At 39.2% G+C, this 15710-nt stretch overlaps 2 protein-coding genes and 1 long non-coding RNA gene across 18 annotated transcripts; all 3 read left to right on the top strand.

The window, feature by feature from the left end:
- The first annotated feature begins 3243 nt into the window (after positions 1 to 3243).
- Positions 3244 to 5568, top strand: LOC122000422. The gene is made up of 2 exons (XR_006117125.1): positions 3244 to 3469; positions 5369 to 5568. It is a non-coding gene; the product is annotated as an uncharacterized LOC122000422 (long non-coding RNA).
- Positions 5569 to 7312: 1744 nt separating this feature from the next.
- LOC122002211 lies at positions 7313 to 11713 on the top strand. 16 transcript variants are annotated; one of them, XR_006117617.1, is made up of 9 exons: positions 7351 to 7527; positions 7599 to 7662; positions 7807 to 7961; positions 9424 to 10098; positions 10175 to 10229; positions 10308 to 10358; positions 10480 to 10687; positions 10767 to 10827; positions 11570 to 11713. XR_006117617.1 is itself a non-coding variant. In XM_042557302.1 (7 exons), the coding sequence occupies exons 3-7, from the start codon at positions 7815 to 7817 to the stop codon at positions 10537 to 10539; spliced, it is 375 nt and encodes a 124-aa protein (XP_042413236.1). In that variant the 5' UTR covers positions 7351 to 7527; positions 7599 to 7662; positions 7807 to 7814; the 3' UTR covers positions 10540 to 10565. The 16 variants fall into 16 exon arrangements, 3 of the variants coding, with proteins under 3 accessions (XP_042413236.1, XP_042413235.1, XP_042413234.1); XR_006117615.1 differs by adding an exon at positions 9225 to 9329 and having other exon boundaries at positions 7354 to 7527; positions 9424 to 9485; positions 10045 to 10229; positions 10308 to 10687; XR_006117614.1 differs by adding an exon at positions 9225 to 9329 and having other exon boundaries at positions 7361 to 7527; positions 9424 to 9485; positions 10308 to 10687.
- Positions 11714 to 11789: 76 nt separating this feature from the next.
- LOC122002210 (zinc finger protein GIS-like) lies at positions 11790 to 15609 on the top strand. Its single transcript, XM_042557299.1, has 2 exons — positions 11790 to 11916; positions 14686 to 15609. The coding sequence occupies exon 2, from the start codon at positions 14691 to 14693 to the stop codon at positions 15384 to 15386; it is 696 nt and encodes a 231-aa protein (XP_042413233.1). The 5' UTR covers positions 11790 to 11916; positions 14686 to 14690; the 3' UTR covers positions 15387 to 15609.
- Positions 15610 to 15710: the final 101 nt, after the last annotated feature.

Here is a 15710-nt window from a genome sequence, read left to right as displayed (position 1 = left end):
TGGATCAATTCCTCTTTGAGCTCGGGAGGTAAGTCACCTGCTACTCGAGTAAGACTCTCTGGCCATTCAGGATATAGCTGGACTTCCTCCCATGGGATGAGTTCTTCAGTTATGGGTAGGGTCTCTTCTTGGATGGCGTGCACAGCTCCATCTTGAGTCCTTTGTGCTTTGCGAGCTTCTACTTTGACCATGTCAATGTATCATCGCCGAGAGACCCACTGTTCTCCCCTAACTTCCCCGACTTGCTCTCCGACCGGGAACTTGATCTTCTGATGAAAAGTGGAAACTGCCGCCCGAAATTCATGCAGGGTAGGTCGGCCCAAAATGACGTTGTAAGAAGAGGGTGAGTCAACCACAAGGAAGGTGCACCACCTAGTTCTGACCGATGACTCGCTTCCCAAGGATATAGCCAGCTTGATCTGCCCCATAGGCCTTACTTCATTACTAATAAAGCCATATACAGAAGTAGCCACTGGCTGGAGTTCGCTGGCATCGATCTGCATTTCTTCAAAAGCAGATCTGAATAGTACGTTGACAGAGCTACCCGTGTCAACAAAGACTCGCGCCACACAGTTGTTAGCGATGACAGCCTTAATAATGAGGGTGTCATCATTGGGCAACTCCAATCCTTCCAGGTCTTGCGGACCAAACCTGATGACCGGGCCTGCAGCTTGCTCTCGGCTACACCCGACCGCATGTATTTACAAACAACGCTCATGGGACTTGCGCGCCCGGCATGAATCTCCATCGGTAGGGCCTCTGGAGATCATGCCGATGTCCCTGATGGCGGCATTGCCCCGATTCTTTGCTTCGCGGGCTTCTCCGAGCTCTCCAGTGCGCCCTTGTTGTTGTATGCTTGGCCCCTCTTGCTCGGCCCGGGGTCGGTTAGCCTGCCTCGCTGCAATGCGTCACTCTTCCATCATTCGCTGAAGCTGAGGAGCCAGCTCTAGAGGTGGCAGACCCAGCTCAGCAGCACGCCGAGAATCACGGGCAAATTGGTAGCAATTGCTGGTAGTGTGCGTGTGGGACCGATGATATGTGCAATAATGCGGCCCCCAAGGTCCAGGTCGGGGGACCTGAATTGTAGCTACGTGTGGCACCGGTCGGGCATCCTGACCGGGGTGAAAAGTCGGTCGGGCGTCCCGTGCACGGGGGAGAGGCTGAGCGGGCGGTTAAGGTGCTCTTCTTTCCGGTCTGTTAGCAGCGGGAGGTGGCTTGTCCGCCTTCCTTCGCGCCGCCTGCGCTTCTTCCACGTTTATGTAGCTGGCCGCCTTTTCCAGCATCTCGTCGAAGTTCCTTACGGGATTTCTGATGAGATCCCTAAAGAACTCTCTCTCGGTCAACCCATGGGAGAAAGCGCTCATAAGTATTTCAGATGTGGCCGAGGGGACGTCCTGGGCCACTTGATTGAAACGCTTGATGTAGCTTCTCAACGACTCAGCAGACCCTTGCTTGAGAGCGAACAAGCAATGGTCAGTTTTCTGGTACTTCCTGCTGCTGGCGAAATGACGCAAGAAAATAATCTTAAAATCAGAGAAGCAGGTGATGGACTCGTGCGGCAGTCCATCAAACCACTTTTGGCCAGAGCCAGACAGAGTGTTCAGGAATACGTGACATTTAACGGCGTCGCTGTACTGGTGTAGCAAGGTTGTGTTTCTGAACTTACGAAGATGATCTTCAGGATCTCTACTGCCATCGTACTCCCCAATAGCAGGGGGCCGATACCCTTTGGGTAGCCTCTCCTCTAAGATTTTGGAAGAGAAGGACACTTTCTCTTCCGGTTCTGACCGACGTTCGTCGCGAGGGTTGATAGCCTTCCCCTTCTTTGAATCTTTAGGCAACAAACTTTCAGCCACCGAAGCTTGGGGTTGCTCCTTGTGGCTGTAATATCCAGGCTCGGGTTGATAGTAACCGTAGCCCCGCTCCCTGTAGAAAGTAGGTGGAAACTCCAGAGGTTGTTTTCACTTAGAGCCTCGATCAGAGGCGTGAGCAGGTTCTTTAGAAACCTCGGGTAGCTTTTTTGGTTGGGAGACGGTTGTTTGCTGCTTTTCTAAGGCTGCCCGCTTCTTGGCCTCCTTGAAGAGCTCGTATTCTCCCGCAGTCATGGTCACATTGATTCATTCCGAGTCCTCTATCGTCACGTTCCGGATCAGGTAGGGAAGATTCCCACAGACGGCGCCAAATTTGATCTCGTCCGGAAGCTGAGTCGGATGAAGGCGGGTCGCGAGGTCGCTGGTGTTAATGGAAAGTCGTTGCGAAGCCGGGTCGATCTGGCACCCTCCGGGAGAGCTCACACGAGTGGATGATGGGGGGTGGTGATGGAGATGATGAAACAGAGACTCTCTACACACTTAGACCAGCCGTTAGAGACCAGAAACTAGGGAAAAAGTCTCCGGGTTAGGCTCTCCGACGCTCAAGTCAGGTACTTTTCCCCAGAAATACAGAGAAAAGACGAAAAGTAGAAGATGAGTATGAAATGACGAGTGAGCGTACCTCCGTAAGGGACAGAGCATCCCTTTTTATACTACAATGGATGTTTCTGGAGTCTGATGGGTGTTTGGGAATGTCGGATGTCAGGTTTTGTCTGGCGATGGATGACACATGGCGTCCTTCTATAGGTCTAGGAAGGAATCCTAGGGTTGTACACATCAGACCATTGACATATTCTCTGATAGGCAGTGATTATTCCTTGACAGGTTATTACGATTCCTTGGCTTGCTTGTCGTGTAGCTGTAACGACCCAATTTTCCCTATTTCAAGTTCTAAAAGTCCTTAAAAATATTTAGAAATGCTATAGAAATATTCTAGAAATTTTTAGAATATTTTTATGGAATTTTCTGAGGTCGTTTGGTATTTTTACTAAACGAGAGAAATTTGGACAAAAATAATGTCCAAGCCAAGATTCGAACCGTGGACCTCAGGTTAAGCCAAGCCTTAAGCAAACCCAGCCAACCAACTATTCCACGGCTGTTTTGTGAACAAATAGAGAACGAAATAAATTTAAGTAGTGGTTATAGATAATAGAAATAAAAGGTTGCAGAAAAAGGGTCGAGCCGAGGCTAGACCCGAAGACCTCCGACCGCAGTAAAGCTTTAAGCGGAGCGGCTAGCCAAGTGATCAGCGGATTGTTTTGTAAACAAATTAAGAGCGAATTTTATTTAAGTAGTAGTTGGTTAATAGAATACCTAGTTATAAAGAGAGGTTTATTTTCTCCCGTAACCTAAACCCTCGTTTCTTCTTTCTCCTCTTCTACGCGGCGTCACGACTTCTGCTCGGGCGAAAGAGGCGACGGAGCTAGGTTTCCTCCCTCCAGCGGCTGGCGACGGCCTTCTTCCGGCGAACCTTGCGGATCCGAGCTCCTCTCGTCGAGGAGAACTTGAAGGCGCGAAGAAGATCGAGATCTTCACTTCTCCGCAAGCCCTAGAAGCATTAGAAGCCTTCTTCTCGGTTGTAAGTCCAAGAACGCTAGGTGAGTTGCTACTCACCTGCAGTAGGAGTAGTTCCGAGCTTCGATTTGTTTTCCTTGCTTTCGGATTGTGTTTGTACAGAATTTAGTTGTTAGGGATTTAGCCCTCTTTTCTTGCTTGTTTCAGAACATGTAGATGATCTGATCAGTTTTAAGCTTTGATTTAGTTCTTCCTTGCCTACGGATCATGTTGTACAGAATTGAAGTTGATTAGGGATTTAGTTTCTTTTCTTGCTTCCGGAATATGCCATGCAGAATTTAGTTGATAAGGATTTAGTAATCTTCCTTTAGTTTTCGAAGCTGCTCTTGTTCCTCCTATTTCCTGGATTCTGTACAGATAGGTGTGGCTTGATTTGGTTGTTGCCTTTTTGGTTCATGAAATTTCGGATACATTGTAGTAGTGTTCAAGCCTTGACCGAAGATGCTTAGTTGGTTCTATTGTTATATAAGTGTTGATCGGATTATATATAGCCTTGAAAATTTTAGTTTTGTTGTTTAGGCAGTGAGCATGAAAGGAAATAGATTTGTTTATCTCAGTTTTAGATTTTGTTCTTTCTTTCTCCTTGCTGCAATGAAAAAGAACAACCAAGTGTCAAGCAAATCCAGATTTTTGTATCAAACATCTAGTTTTCTTTGTGTAGCAGTAGGCGTGCACAACTAATGAAGCATGAGCAGATTTTTAGTTGCATTTAGCTCATAGATTTCTTGTTGATTAGAATAAATTGTTATATGAACAACCTTTAATCTAAGTGCATAGTATTAGTTTTCTTTGCTATTTAACATACATGATCAGCCCTATGTTTAACATTTTCTGTTTAGACCTTTTTGTGCTAATTTAATGAGCATGAATAGTTTTTTTTTAGCATTGGCAGATTCTGTTTATTATTCCAGTAGGCATGAAGTTCGGGGTTTTCTTAGCTGCAGTTTAGTATTTTTGTGGCTGCCGTGAATAGGATAGTCCTTGATCATGTTCTGGATTTTGATACATATACATATATGTGTTAGTTAGCTTTTAATAGCTCTTTAATCTAAAGCATATAGTTAGTTGTCTTTACTATTTTAATAAGATGAACAACCATGTATTTTAGTGGAATGATTATGTGTTCCATTAAATCCTTTTGGATTATAAGTAAGAAAAGACCAAGGTCTTAAATTGATCCTAAATTCCAGAAGTTTAGGATTAAAAGCACACTAAGTGTTTGAATAAATGCCAAGGCATTTTATTATAAGAGAATTAAATAATAACAAGTATAAGGAAGTAATAGTTAAAAAGAAAATAAGTATTTTACTTTTAAATGGCATGTACCGGACACAAGGTCCATTGGGTGGGCTCCTAGATCGCCCCTAGGCACAAGATCGCCTAGGAGTACCTTAGTAGTTTCGGGATTAGCTACCTCAACTCTTATTAAGGATGCGCGTAAATTGGTACAATGCCGGACCCAAGAGAAGTTTATTATTATTTTAAAGTATTAAAGTATAAGTATTAAACAAGTGAAACAAGCTTCACATATGTTTAGAATCAGTAAGTTTAGTTCTTCTTATTTCTAGCATGCAGTATTTCAGTTAGTATGATTCCTTTATTGGTTTATGAGCATGATTAGCTATACATGTTTAGTATTTCAGTTAGTATGATTCCTTTATTGGTTTATGAGCATGATTAGCTATACATGTTTAGTATTTCAGTTAGTATAATTCCTTTATTGGTTTATGAGCATGATTGGCTATACATGTTTAGTATTTTAGTTAGTATGATTACTTTGCTATTTATGAGCATGAGTAGCTTTACATGTTAACATTTAGTTTTAGCATGTTTTTATTTATATACATGCATATCGAGTTTTTGTGAGTTAGATAGCGCTCACTAAGCTTTATGCTTATAGTTTGCATTTCCTCCTACTGCAGATAAAGGAAAAGCCAAATAGATATGAAAAGAGGTGACAAGGGAAGGCTTGATGGGCGTGTGATGTCTGGACTGTGGAGTGATCTAAGAAGTTGTTAATTCTTTTTATTAAGAGTCTTAATTGTTAAAAGAATTTAAAACTTGTATATGCTATTTTCTTGGGATTGTTTTATCGTGTATTGCTGGAGTTGATCTTTTGGTATTTTGATTCTTTTGACTATATATAAACTGTGTGGTTGTCTGATATATGTTCCAGCCGCCTGTGGCTGATGTATATATATATGTATCCCAGTTTATGGTCACCGGTATAGGGGAGATGCTGTCGAAATTTTTCGGTAGAGACTCCTCGTGTTAAGTAGCATACCGGTTAAGTAGAGTTAGTAGTTAAGTAACGTCCATCTTTAGAGAGTAGTAGTAGTGTAGAAGGTGGGTCGTTACAATAACGTCCGACCCCCTTATTCCATTTTTCCTGTATTGGCTCTTTATACTTGATGATCCTGACCTGTGGGTGCAGACCTGTAGCTATCCTGAGTCTCGACCTGTACGCTTGTCCATGTATCCTGTGCCGCAAGGCTAGAAGTCCTGACCTGTATCCTTGGTTGGCACAATCCCGACCTGTATGCTTGTCCCTGTATCCTGTGCCACAAGGTTAGAAGCCTCGACCTGTAACCTTGGTTGGCACAATCCTGACCTGTACGTTTTGATCCCTGTACTTGGCGTCGCAAGACTGTAAGTCCTGACCTGTATCTTTGGTTGGCACAATCCCGACCTGTACGCTTGTCCATGTATCCTGTGCCCCAAGACTAGAAGCCCTGACCTGTATCCTTGATTGGTACAATCCCGACCTGTACGCTTGTCCATGTATCATGTGCCGCAAGGCTAGAAGTCCTGACCTGTATCCTTGGTTAGCACAATCCCGACCTGTACGCTTGTCCATGTATCCTGTGCCGCAAGGCTAGAAGCCCTGACCTGTATCCTTGGTTGGCACAATCCCGACCTGTATGCTTGTCCCTGTATCCCGTGCCGCAAGGTTAGAAGTCCTGACCTGTATCCTTGGTTGGCACAATCCCGACCTGTACGCTTGTCCCTGTATCCCGTGCCGCAAGGCTAGAAGCCCTGACCTGTATCCTTGGTTGACACAATCCCGACCTGTACTCAAGTCCTCACTCGACACAGGTCCATTCTTGAGACGCTATTCGTGCCTAACCCCACTTATCTTGCAACTGAGCCCCTTGAACTACACGTAGGGCGGATCCTTGACCTCCACGTGAGTCAGATTTTTTACCATCACGTAGGCTTAACTTCTGACCGTCACGTAAGCTTGACTTCTGATCTCCACGAGAGCTTGACTTTTGACCATATCGCGGTCTTGACGCTCGACCACGTCATCTCTCCGACTCCACGATCACGCATTGTATCATATATATATATATATATATATATATATATTAATATTTTAATTGTTTTAAATTTTCGTAAGGAAATCTTGGTATAAGTTAGTTAGTAAAATTAATATGATTCCTTTAAGTGTAAAAATATACTTAATATGCTTTCTCTCGTATTTTTCTTCCTTAAAATACATATTTAGAGAATTATAATAAAAATAAAAAAAATTATGCAAATGTATTACCGATTTATTTATTACTTTTGCCATTAAAAAGCACCTTTTAAAATTATTAATCATGTTTGTTCGACTAAAAATTTAGAATTTTTAATTAATATATTTTAATGTTCATACTGTTAATAATAATCAGCAGATTAAAGTTTTTAATTCATAATCGAAGAGGCGTAGCTTCTTGGGCCTTAGCAAGGTCCAAACAAAGAAGCGCTATGCGATTCTGGACTCGGACCTCATTCTATTACGAGATGGATCCGATCCGCTTACCACCGTCAAAGGGGAACCACCCGCGATCGATCACCTCGACTCCTGTGGTGCTGCTGTCTGCCGGTGAGAAGAAATCCTCGGCGAGGGCGGAGGTGGGTTAGATCGGCAGGTAGTGGGAGGGGGAGGGGGGATAGAAGGCGTCCAGTAGGGGGCGGGGGCGGGGGCGGGGCCGTTATGAGTCCCTCGGCTTCGTCTGTGGTCGGCGATGGCAGACACGACGACGACGACGCTGCCCTCACCGAGTTACTCGCCTCCCTCATGGATTACACTCCCACGGTAAAATATCTGATTCGTTTTGTTCTCGTGTGGCGTTGAGTATTTTGAATTTTTTTTCTGAAATCGTGCAGATTCCTGACGAGCTGGTGGAGCATTACCTCGCAATGAGTGGTTTCCACTGCCCAACATAAGACTGTTGGTACCTTATTCTTGATTTTTATTTTTTATTATCTATTAAGACCTGCATTTGATGTTTCCATCATCTGGTAGGTGGTTGGCTATGGAACAATTATACATTCGTGTTGTAGCCCTAATTTTGTTATAATGTTTTCCTCGCAGTGGTAACAATGTTAGATGGAAATGGAAATATATTGAGTTGTAGACTCGAAGTCCCCTTTGTCATGCGTGGTGAAAATTTGAATAATAATGAAATCAGGAATGGATTAGAGGGCAACAAAATCAAGATTGGCTGCAGACTCCAGTGGGAGGTCAAGGTCATCATCATGATAAGCATAATTTTACTCAAGCTTCATTTGTCTCAAATATTTAGTATTAGTCACGGAAATCTTCTTCTTCCATCGAGTTCTATGTACTAGTAATATCTAAGTTGATTAAATTATTTGTATTTCATAATTAATATTTTCTTGACATCTTATCCTTGCACCTTTCACTGATTATTTTGACTGTCAAACCCCATTGATTGTCAGCTTGTCGCTGAGTGTATTTTTGACATCTCAATCTAAATTTTCTCATTTTATCATCTACTCTCAAATAATTTTTATTTTAACCTTTTTAGTAACTTTACATTTCACCTTAGCATTCTCATATCTGTTAACTTGTTGTATTGGTAGTTTTTCCCCCTACTTTCCTAGCAACCTTACATTTTGATCTGCAAAGTTACAGGTTGTACAATTGTCTTGTAAAAATTTCTTTTTAACCTAAAGAGACATGATAATCATGCAAAATTCCAAAGGTCCTTCATTTCGTCTGACAATCTTTGTCTTATTAATGATATCTAAATCAATATTCTCTTCTTGTTAAGAAATAGATCTTAGATTTTGAACTCTCTCACTTATAGATATTTCATGTGTATTAATCTGAGTTATTTTATTTGTTCTTTCCTTTATAAATTATTTTTTGTCTTTTTGTGACTGGATGCAGACATGTCCTTGCTGAACCTTGTAAAAAATTGTGTATGTTCCTCCTGTTGCTTGTTTTTCTTCTACGAGTTTTCTTGTGTTGTTTTATCTTGCTGCACTTAATACTTAGAAGGATAATCTGCCCCTATAAGCATCTTTGATTATTATCAGATTTACTTTGCTCCAGTTCTCAATGGCTTGTTTGGAAGGATGGTGTGTGCTCAGCCCAATACCCCACCTTCGCAAGAGCATAGACAATGCCTGATTCAAAGCTCCCATGTAGAAAAAATAAAAAATTTATGGCATTGGAGCCTTGAACTTTCCCAAACTCCCAATCACCCTTGATTGCACTTAAAGATTAAGATTGCCGATATCGATAGCTAGGCCTTTATTGACGTTTAAAAGAAATCTAACACATAGGTGTTGGAACAATAGTATTTAATGAAATTTCTTTTGGAGAAGGTATTTGAAATATAAGATAAAGAATTTTCAAGACAGATAACTGTTCAACCAGGAGGGCTATTTAGTGCATAGACATGTTATTTGTCATGTTTTTAATTACTTAACAACCTTCATCCAATCTGTGTTTAAATTATAACATGCATTTTTTTGCATTAGATAGTTTGCATGGAAGAAACATGAGAAACTTGTGACCAATCTGTGCTTACCGTTCATCATATGAAAGTCGTGATATATATGCTGTTTCTGACCTTGTGGGATATGGTGCTTCCCTTTTCCTTTTCTTTGAAAAATGATTTCTTAATCTATTGGTTGTTTTATCTTCAGCTTAATGATATAATACTTGTACTTTTGACAGGACAAAGCTGATTTCTGTTGCTACACAAAAGTTTTCGCAGACGTTGCAAGTGATGCTCTTCAGTATGTATCCTGTAAATTTCTTGATGTCAATCTTTGATAATTCTTCTAGTGGGAAGAGAAGCTAGGAGTGCTGTTTTCAGATCATCTGTGTGCAGGAGAGATTCTATGGGGGGGAAGTTTGGAGATCCATATGAAGGAGAAGTCACTAGGAATAGAAGTGTGTGAGAGAGAAGGGGCTTTGACAAGACACATTGTGACTCTAGTGATGTAGTAGGACATGCCTTGATAAGAAACTGGAAGGGGAACCTTTGATAATGGCTCTAGTGATGTAGTATGACTTGCCTTGAAAAGAAACTGGAAGGGGAACCTTTGATAATGGTTCTAGTGATGTAGTACAACTTGCCTTGATAAGAACTTTTTCCATTTGTCATTGTAACAGATATTCTATTTTGCATGAGTGCATTTCAAGATGACATTTTACATCCTAATAAACAACTGATGTCAAACATCTCCAATTTGAGAAATTGCTGTTTGATGAAGAGAAATTCTTTGCTATAAATTTGATAAATTACTGTATCATGAAGTTGCTTCTTTTGGTAACTATGGAAACAAATTACAGATGAGTCCAGATTAGGCTCCTATATCATTGCCTCCTTCCGTTTCCCAAGTTTTGGTAAGATACTGAATTATTAACTCAATTAGTGAAACTCATACCATTTTTGTATTTGTTCTTTGCAATATTTAATTAGGCATTGTAAATCGAGACAAGCAGCACCAGTCAAGGATAAAATTGAGCAACCAAAGGTGCTTCCTGTACTCACTTCAGTAATGATTTCCAGTGAGTTCGTATGCTTTCATACTCAATTTGTTCATGTGCTCCAGGATAAGCGGCTTGTCCTGACAATGGATGATCTTTCAAAGGCTCTCCAAGAGGTTAATAAACTAAAACATTTTGCATTCACTAGCTTTTCAAAGGTGCCGTCGGTGAGGCGGCCGTGTTGGGGAGGGAAAAGGTACAAACTTTGATTTGAGGAACATGTGTCGGATGAATCAGGAGACGCAACAGAGTGGCAAAAAAATCTTTGGCTTCTCCTCCATGGAGTTCTGCTACTAATTCTGCATACCATCCGACACGACTGTTCATGCTGCCAAAAGTAATTTTGCAGCATGAACAGCACTCCTGTGTTCTCTATGGCTAGGCTCTTCCCGTCTTGAAATTTGAAGGTCTTCTATTCCACTCATGGGAACCTAATGACTCTCGGGTAAATTTAGTTTTCCATGAAAGTGAAATAGCTGTCAGATTAATGCTTAATTTAATTGTAATATTGTACCCTGTTTCAGTTCCCTTGGCAATGAGTTTAAGCAGAAAGTCAACGGAAGTTATGTTAATTAAAGTCATCTTGTAAGTGTCCTAATTCTTTTCACTTTGTTGGTTGGTAACATTCAAGTTCCTATATTTGGGTGTGAATTAAACTAGATATGTTGAATCTCTGAGAGCATATTTAATTGGGTGGATAGGAAATATGGTGGGGAGATGGTGTGAGATATTGTAAACTAAAGAATTTCTAGTTTACTTGTAAATTAAAATGGATGAAAAAGAATAATTTGGAACAAAGTAAAATTGGGAGAGAAAAAGGATATCACTTTATTAACCTCTGCCCTCCCTGCCTTCTTAATGATTTCTCTAAGGCTATAGGAGGTCATCAGAGGCTAGTTGTCGAATGTTTCTCATACTTTTGAAGTCATCAAAGGTTGGCTTAAGGGAGGCTCCTAGAGGAGGCCCATGGGATGTCGTCAAAGACTAGATTGTTGAAGGTCGTTGAAGGAGGCTAATCTTTGGGAGACTCCTAGGAGATGAGTGCACAAAATTATCAAAACTTGTCCTTTTCACTTTTCAATTTTAGGAGCATAAGGTTGCATATAATAGACCCTTCCCCAGACCCCTCCATTGGCGGGAGCTTCATGCACTGAGTTGTCCTTTTTAGGAGTATAAGATTGGGAAGCAAGTTAAGTTTGATCTTCCTACTCTTGCCTCTTCTCTCCCGTCTCTGTATAAACACTACTTTTTGAGTCGCCATACTTGTTTTCCGTCTTCCATCTCACCATGCTTGTATTCCTACTCTTACCTTGTCTTTTCATTGTAGCCTGGTTGTATTCAACCATTATATTAAAGAAGATGATGGAGGCATGGAGCTGGCTGATAATTTCTCCCATAATGGTGTCATTATTTTTGAAACCAGTGTTGGTGCTAGTATGTTGTTGGAGCAGTTCTGTATCATCCATTTCAGGCAAGTTGAAACACAATCTTTTAAATATTCTAAGAATGATTTCCTTCATTTTTGGTAGTCAAAGTATATAACTTCCAGCAGAATTAAGTGCAGCATGCATCCTCTGATGAAACAATGGCAAGCAAATGGAGAAGATCAAGGGACACAGCTAATGGTAGCAATCTCAAATATTCTCCGATCACTTTGGTGACACCTTTGTTAAGGTGAGAGTGGTGTTATTAATAACAAGGTTGATCATAGTCGATTTATTATGCATGTGACTCAAGCTGACTTGATCATTAGGTCAAATTTCCCTAATTAAATATCTTGAGGATGAGAAATCATCGGTAAATAAGAGAGAAATAGATGCAAATATTTTTTCTAGTTGTTTAAGGAACATATTGCCATTTAATTATGAGATAGTATTTAAAAATGATGAAAGGAAAAAAGACCTTGAGAGGAAATATTATTCATCAGCTAATGTTATTGTGCATTCTCACTATAGTTTTTGAATTTATTATCGACTTGGTTTAGTAAATCAATCCAATTGAGCTTTGATTATACAGTTTTTTTTTATTAATATGATATTTCATGGTTCTATCAAACTTGACCTAAATGTGTGATTATTACTTGTCGTCGGTTTTTTATTGTCTAGTTGCTTGGAACCAAGCACCTCTATATGACCTTCTATTTGGATTTTTTTTTTTTTAACTTTTGATAACTGAAATATTATGTTAATTAATGGAAATGGTAGAACAAAATTTTTAGAAATTAAAAAGTGATTTTTTAAAAATATGGTGGAGTTTTTGGAACCTATGATCATCATGTCTCCCTTAGGCAATTATTTTATAACTACTGTGGCACAAACAATCAAACTATATGATGGGTTTAAGTATCCCATGAGCAATCATGTGTAACTCTATGTAGCCCCAATATGTTTTACAATTACATAAGTTGACTCAATTAGAGGATGGGATGAGTGACAAAGATTAAAAAAACACTATGTCTAACATATACTTAAAAATGATATTAAAGGTATCAATATTCTAACAATCTACCCTCATATAGAATCTCATGGCGAGAGCATAGTTTGACAAATTGTGTTGTGCTAGGCGGCATAGGTGAAACTTTTCATTTTGGTAAATTGTTTAAATTAATAATCGCTAGCGGGGGTAATCTATCCTATGCCTCCTATGATAATGATTATTGTATTGGTGTTAGCACTTGATACACTTTGGCATGGGTTGAAGTGTCGAATGAGATTTAATTTGACTATTGTTTATTATTTTTGTAGTTTATTTCTCTAAAATTCTATTTCAATTGATTATCTAATTGTTATACTTAATCAAGTGGAAGAAGATTAAAGGTCTAAAACTCTCTCAACATGCATTGAAGCAAAAACAAATAGTTTATTTTTTTATTCAATTATCTAATTGACATATTTTTATTATTTTTAAAGTAGAAAGTTTTAGTGCTGTATCAATATTGTACGGTAAAGAAAATTTGAAATAACCATCTCATTTTTATAATTTTACTTGTAGAAAATAAACTAAGGTGAAGGGGGTTAAAGATGTAAATTTTACTTTGGTATTCTTTGATATACGTTGAGTGCTGACACACTATTGTGCCAATATGGTAATATTTTATACCGGAACTAAAACGCTTGCACGGAACAATATTTTAAACCTCATACAATATAATACCAATTTCTTTAGTCTAAAATAGTATGTACTCATGGCAGCTACTTATTTTTCTTCTTATTTTTTATTGGGGAAGTCTTAATTTATTTCTTACTTAATGTTCTTAGTAAATTAAAGGAAATTTCGGTTTCTTTCATTTGAAACAAAGTTTTTTGCAATTAGTACATGCCATTCTTGCGAGCTTATTATGCCAACTATTTGCTTTCTTTGGTAATTCTATGGAAAGATAACTTCGAACTTATTAAATTTGTTTATTTTTGTTTACGACTAGCCTTATAGGATTTTTCTTATTTTCTCCTTTAAATGATGTCTGGAAAAGTATCTCAAGTTAATGACTTGAGTTTATATTAAGCGAGAAAGCATGTATAACTTGGCAAAATTAGGCATAATATTTTATAACCATGAAAAAAAAATTGATTTTATACTTGTTGCAATTGTATTTATTTTTTTTCATAATTGTATAAAATAGACTCTGTTCAAGAGTTGTATTTTCAGCGGGGCAGTGAAAACTTTTAAGTTTGAAAAATTATCGCGTCCCATGGTCAATACAAAATGCTTCTATAATTCTTTTAGAGACAGTTCAAAAGCTTACAACTGCTTTTATCCTACTAAGTCCCTTTTTAAATTTCTATTTTTTTTGGTAATTTTGTTGACTATAAATTATTGCACTTGTGTTGCTACCTCATATGAGAGATTAACTTTGAATTAATTAGACAATTACTAATGAAGGTTAGGAAGGGATGAATATGTTGTTTAAGGAAAGAGAGATTGCCTTAATTTATACTCCCATTATGTCTAGAGATCTTTTTTGCCTGGCCAAATCTTCTTCTAACCTAGACTTCTTTTTGAGAAAGTTTTGATTCAGTAAATAAATTCCTTGGAAAGCAGGTTTCCATTGTGAGCTTGTTCCTCATTTGCAACAGTATAAGAAGAGACCAATTCTCAAGTACATCTCATTCTCACATCTACCCACCAGAAGTATTAACTTGTGTGTACTTTTATCCTTCATGTTGGCTAAGAGAATGAAGATGTTATTTCTTTTTCGTGTTTCCATGTTTTTCTTGTCATCCCATAGTTTCTTCTGAGGTTTTTAATCGTCGCAGTGTTTTTCCTTTTCTCTTCTCGATCTATTAGAAATATATTTTGCTAATTCGTAGATAGTTTGAATTCACTATGCTATGTTCACATCAATCATGACATTTTTTTGCTTCATCAATAGTCAATCAACTTTTGCTTCTGCTAGTTTGTGCTTGGTTTAGCTAATCTTTATATAAACCTTCATGTGGTTCATAGATCAAATGGCTAATGAAGCAAGGAATGCATTATTAGACCCAGAGGAGAACAAAACAGAGGTTAAACCAGAGAGGACATTCAATTGCCAATATTGTGATCGCATCTTCACAAGCTCGCAAGCATTGGGTGGCCATCAAAATGGCCATCGAAGGGAACGAGATGCTGCCAAGATTGCTGAACATGAAGCTGAGATCTTCAACAAGCATCCCCAACTCCTTCCCATGTTCTCACCCCAAACTCATCTCCACACAACTCAATCTTCCACACATGCTGCTAGAAGCCACTTCCGTCCATGGATTCACCCTCCTTATCACCCAGAGCCGCGACAATCTTGTTATCACCCTTATCATTTGCCATCAAGGATTGATCCAAGGTATTCTCTGCCGCAATCTTTCTCAGCTTCTCCTTATGATCAGCACTTGGCAAGAGAAGAGCAATGGAGATTTGCAAACTGGCAAAGGAAATATAACCCGAGATATGCTGGCACATCCAGGACCATGAAAGAATCAAATGTAGAACAGCAAAATATGATGGTGCCATCGCCTGCAAGCTTAAAATCTGCATTCGAGCGTGGGAATAATGAGGATGGTAAGTCTGCCAAGGAAGGAGATGTCGAGGATGGTAAGTCTGCCAAGGAAGGAGATGTCGAGGATGGTAAGTCTGCCAACGAAGGGGAGATCGATCTTACCCTTCATCTCTGAATGGTGGTTAACTGAAGATCACTTTTTGTGGAAGAATCGCTAGTTTTTGAACATGAGCTACAATATGTTATCCTGTTTTCTTGCTTGTTACTGGATTATGGTTATAGTTGGTGAGTTGAGAAGTGCTTAAATTATATTATACATGGTTTGGCAACAGATTATAGTGGATCTTGATATATATTCATTCTATTTTCGATATGAAAGTTTTCATTGTTGGAACTTTCATCTCTTTCTATATGTATTTATGCGGATAATTGTTTTGCTGAGTTGACAAAGGGTTTATTTAGGTGAAAATTTTCATTGTTGGAACTTTCATCTCTTTCT

Source organism: Zingiber officinale, chromosome 7A (assembly GCF_018446385.1).
Source record: "Zingiber officinale cultivar Zhangliang chromosome 7A, Zo_v1.1, whole genome shotgun sequence".
In the NCBI taxonomy this organism is placed as follows: domain Eukaryota; kingdom Viridiplantae; phylum Streptophyta; class Magnoliopsida; order Zingiberales; family Zingiberaceae; genus Zingiber; species Zingiber officinale.
Note: the sequence above shows the minus strand (reverse complement) of the source record. Positions and strands in the feature narration are given on the sequence as shown.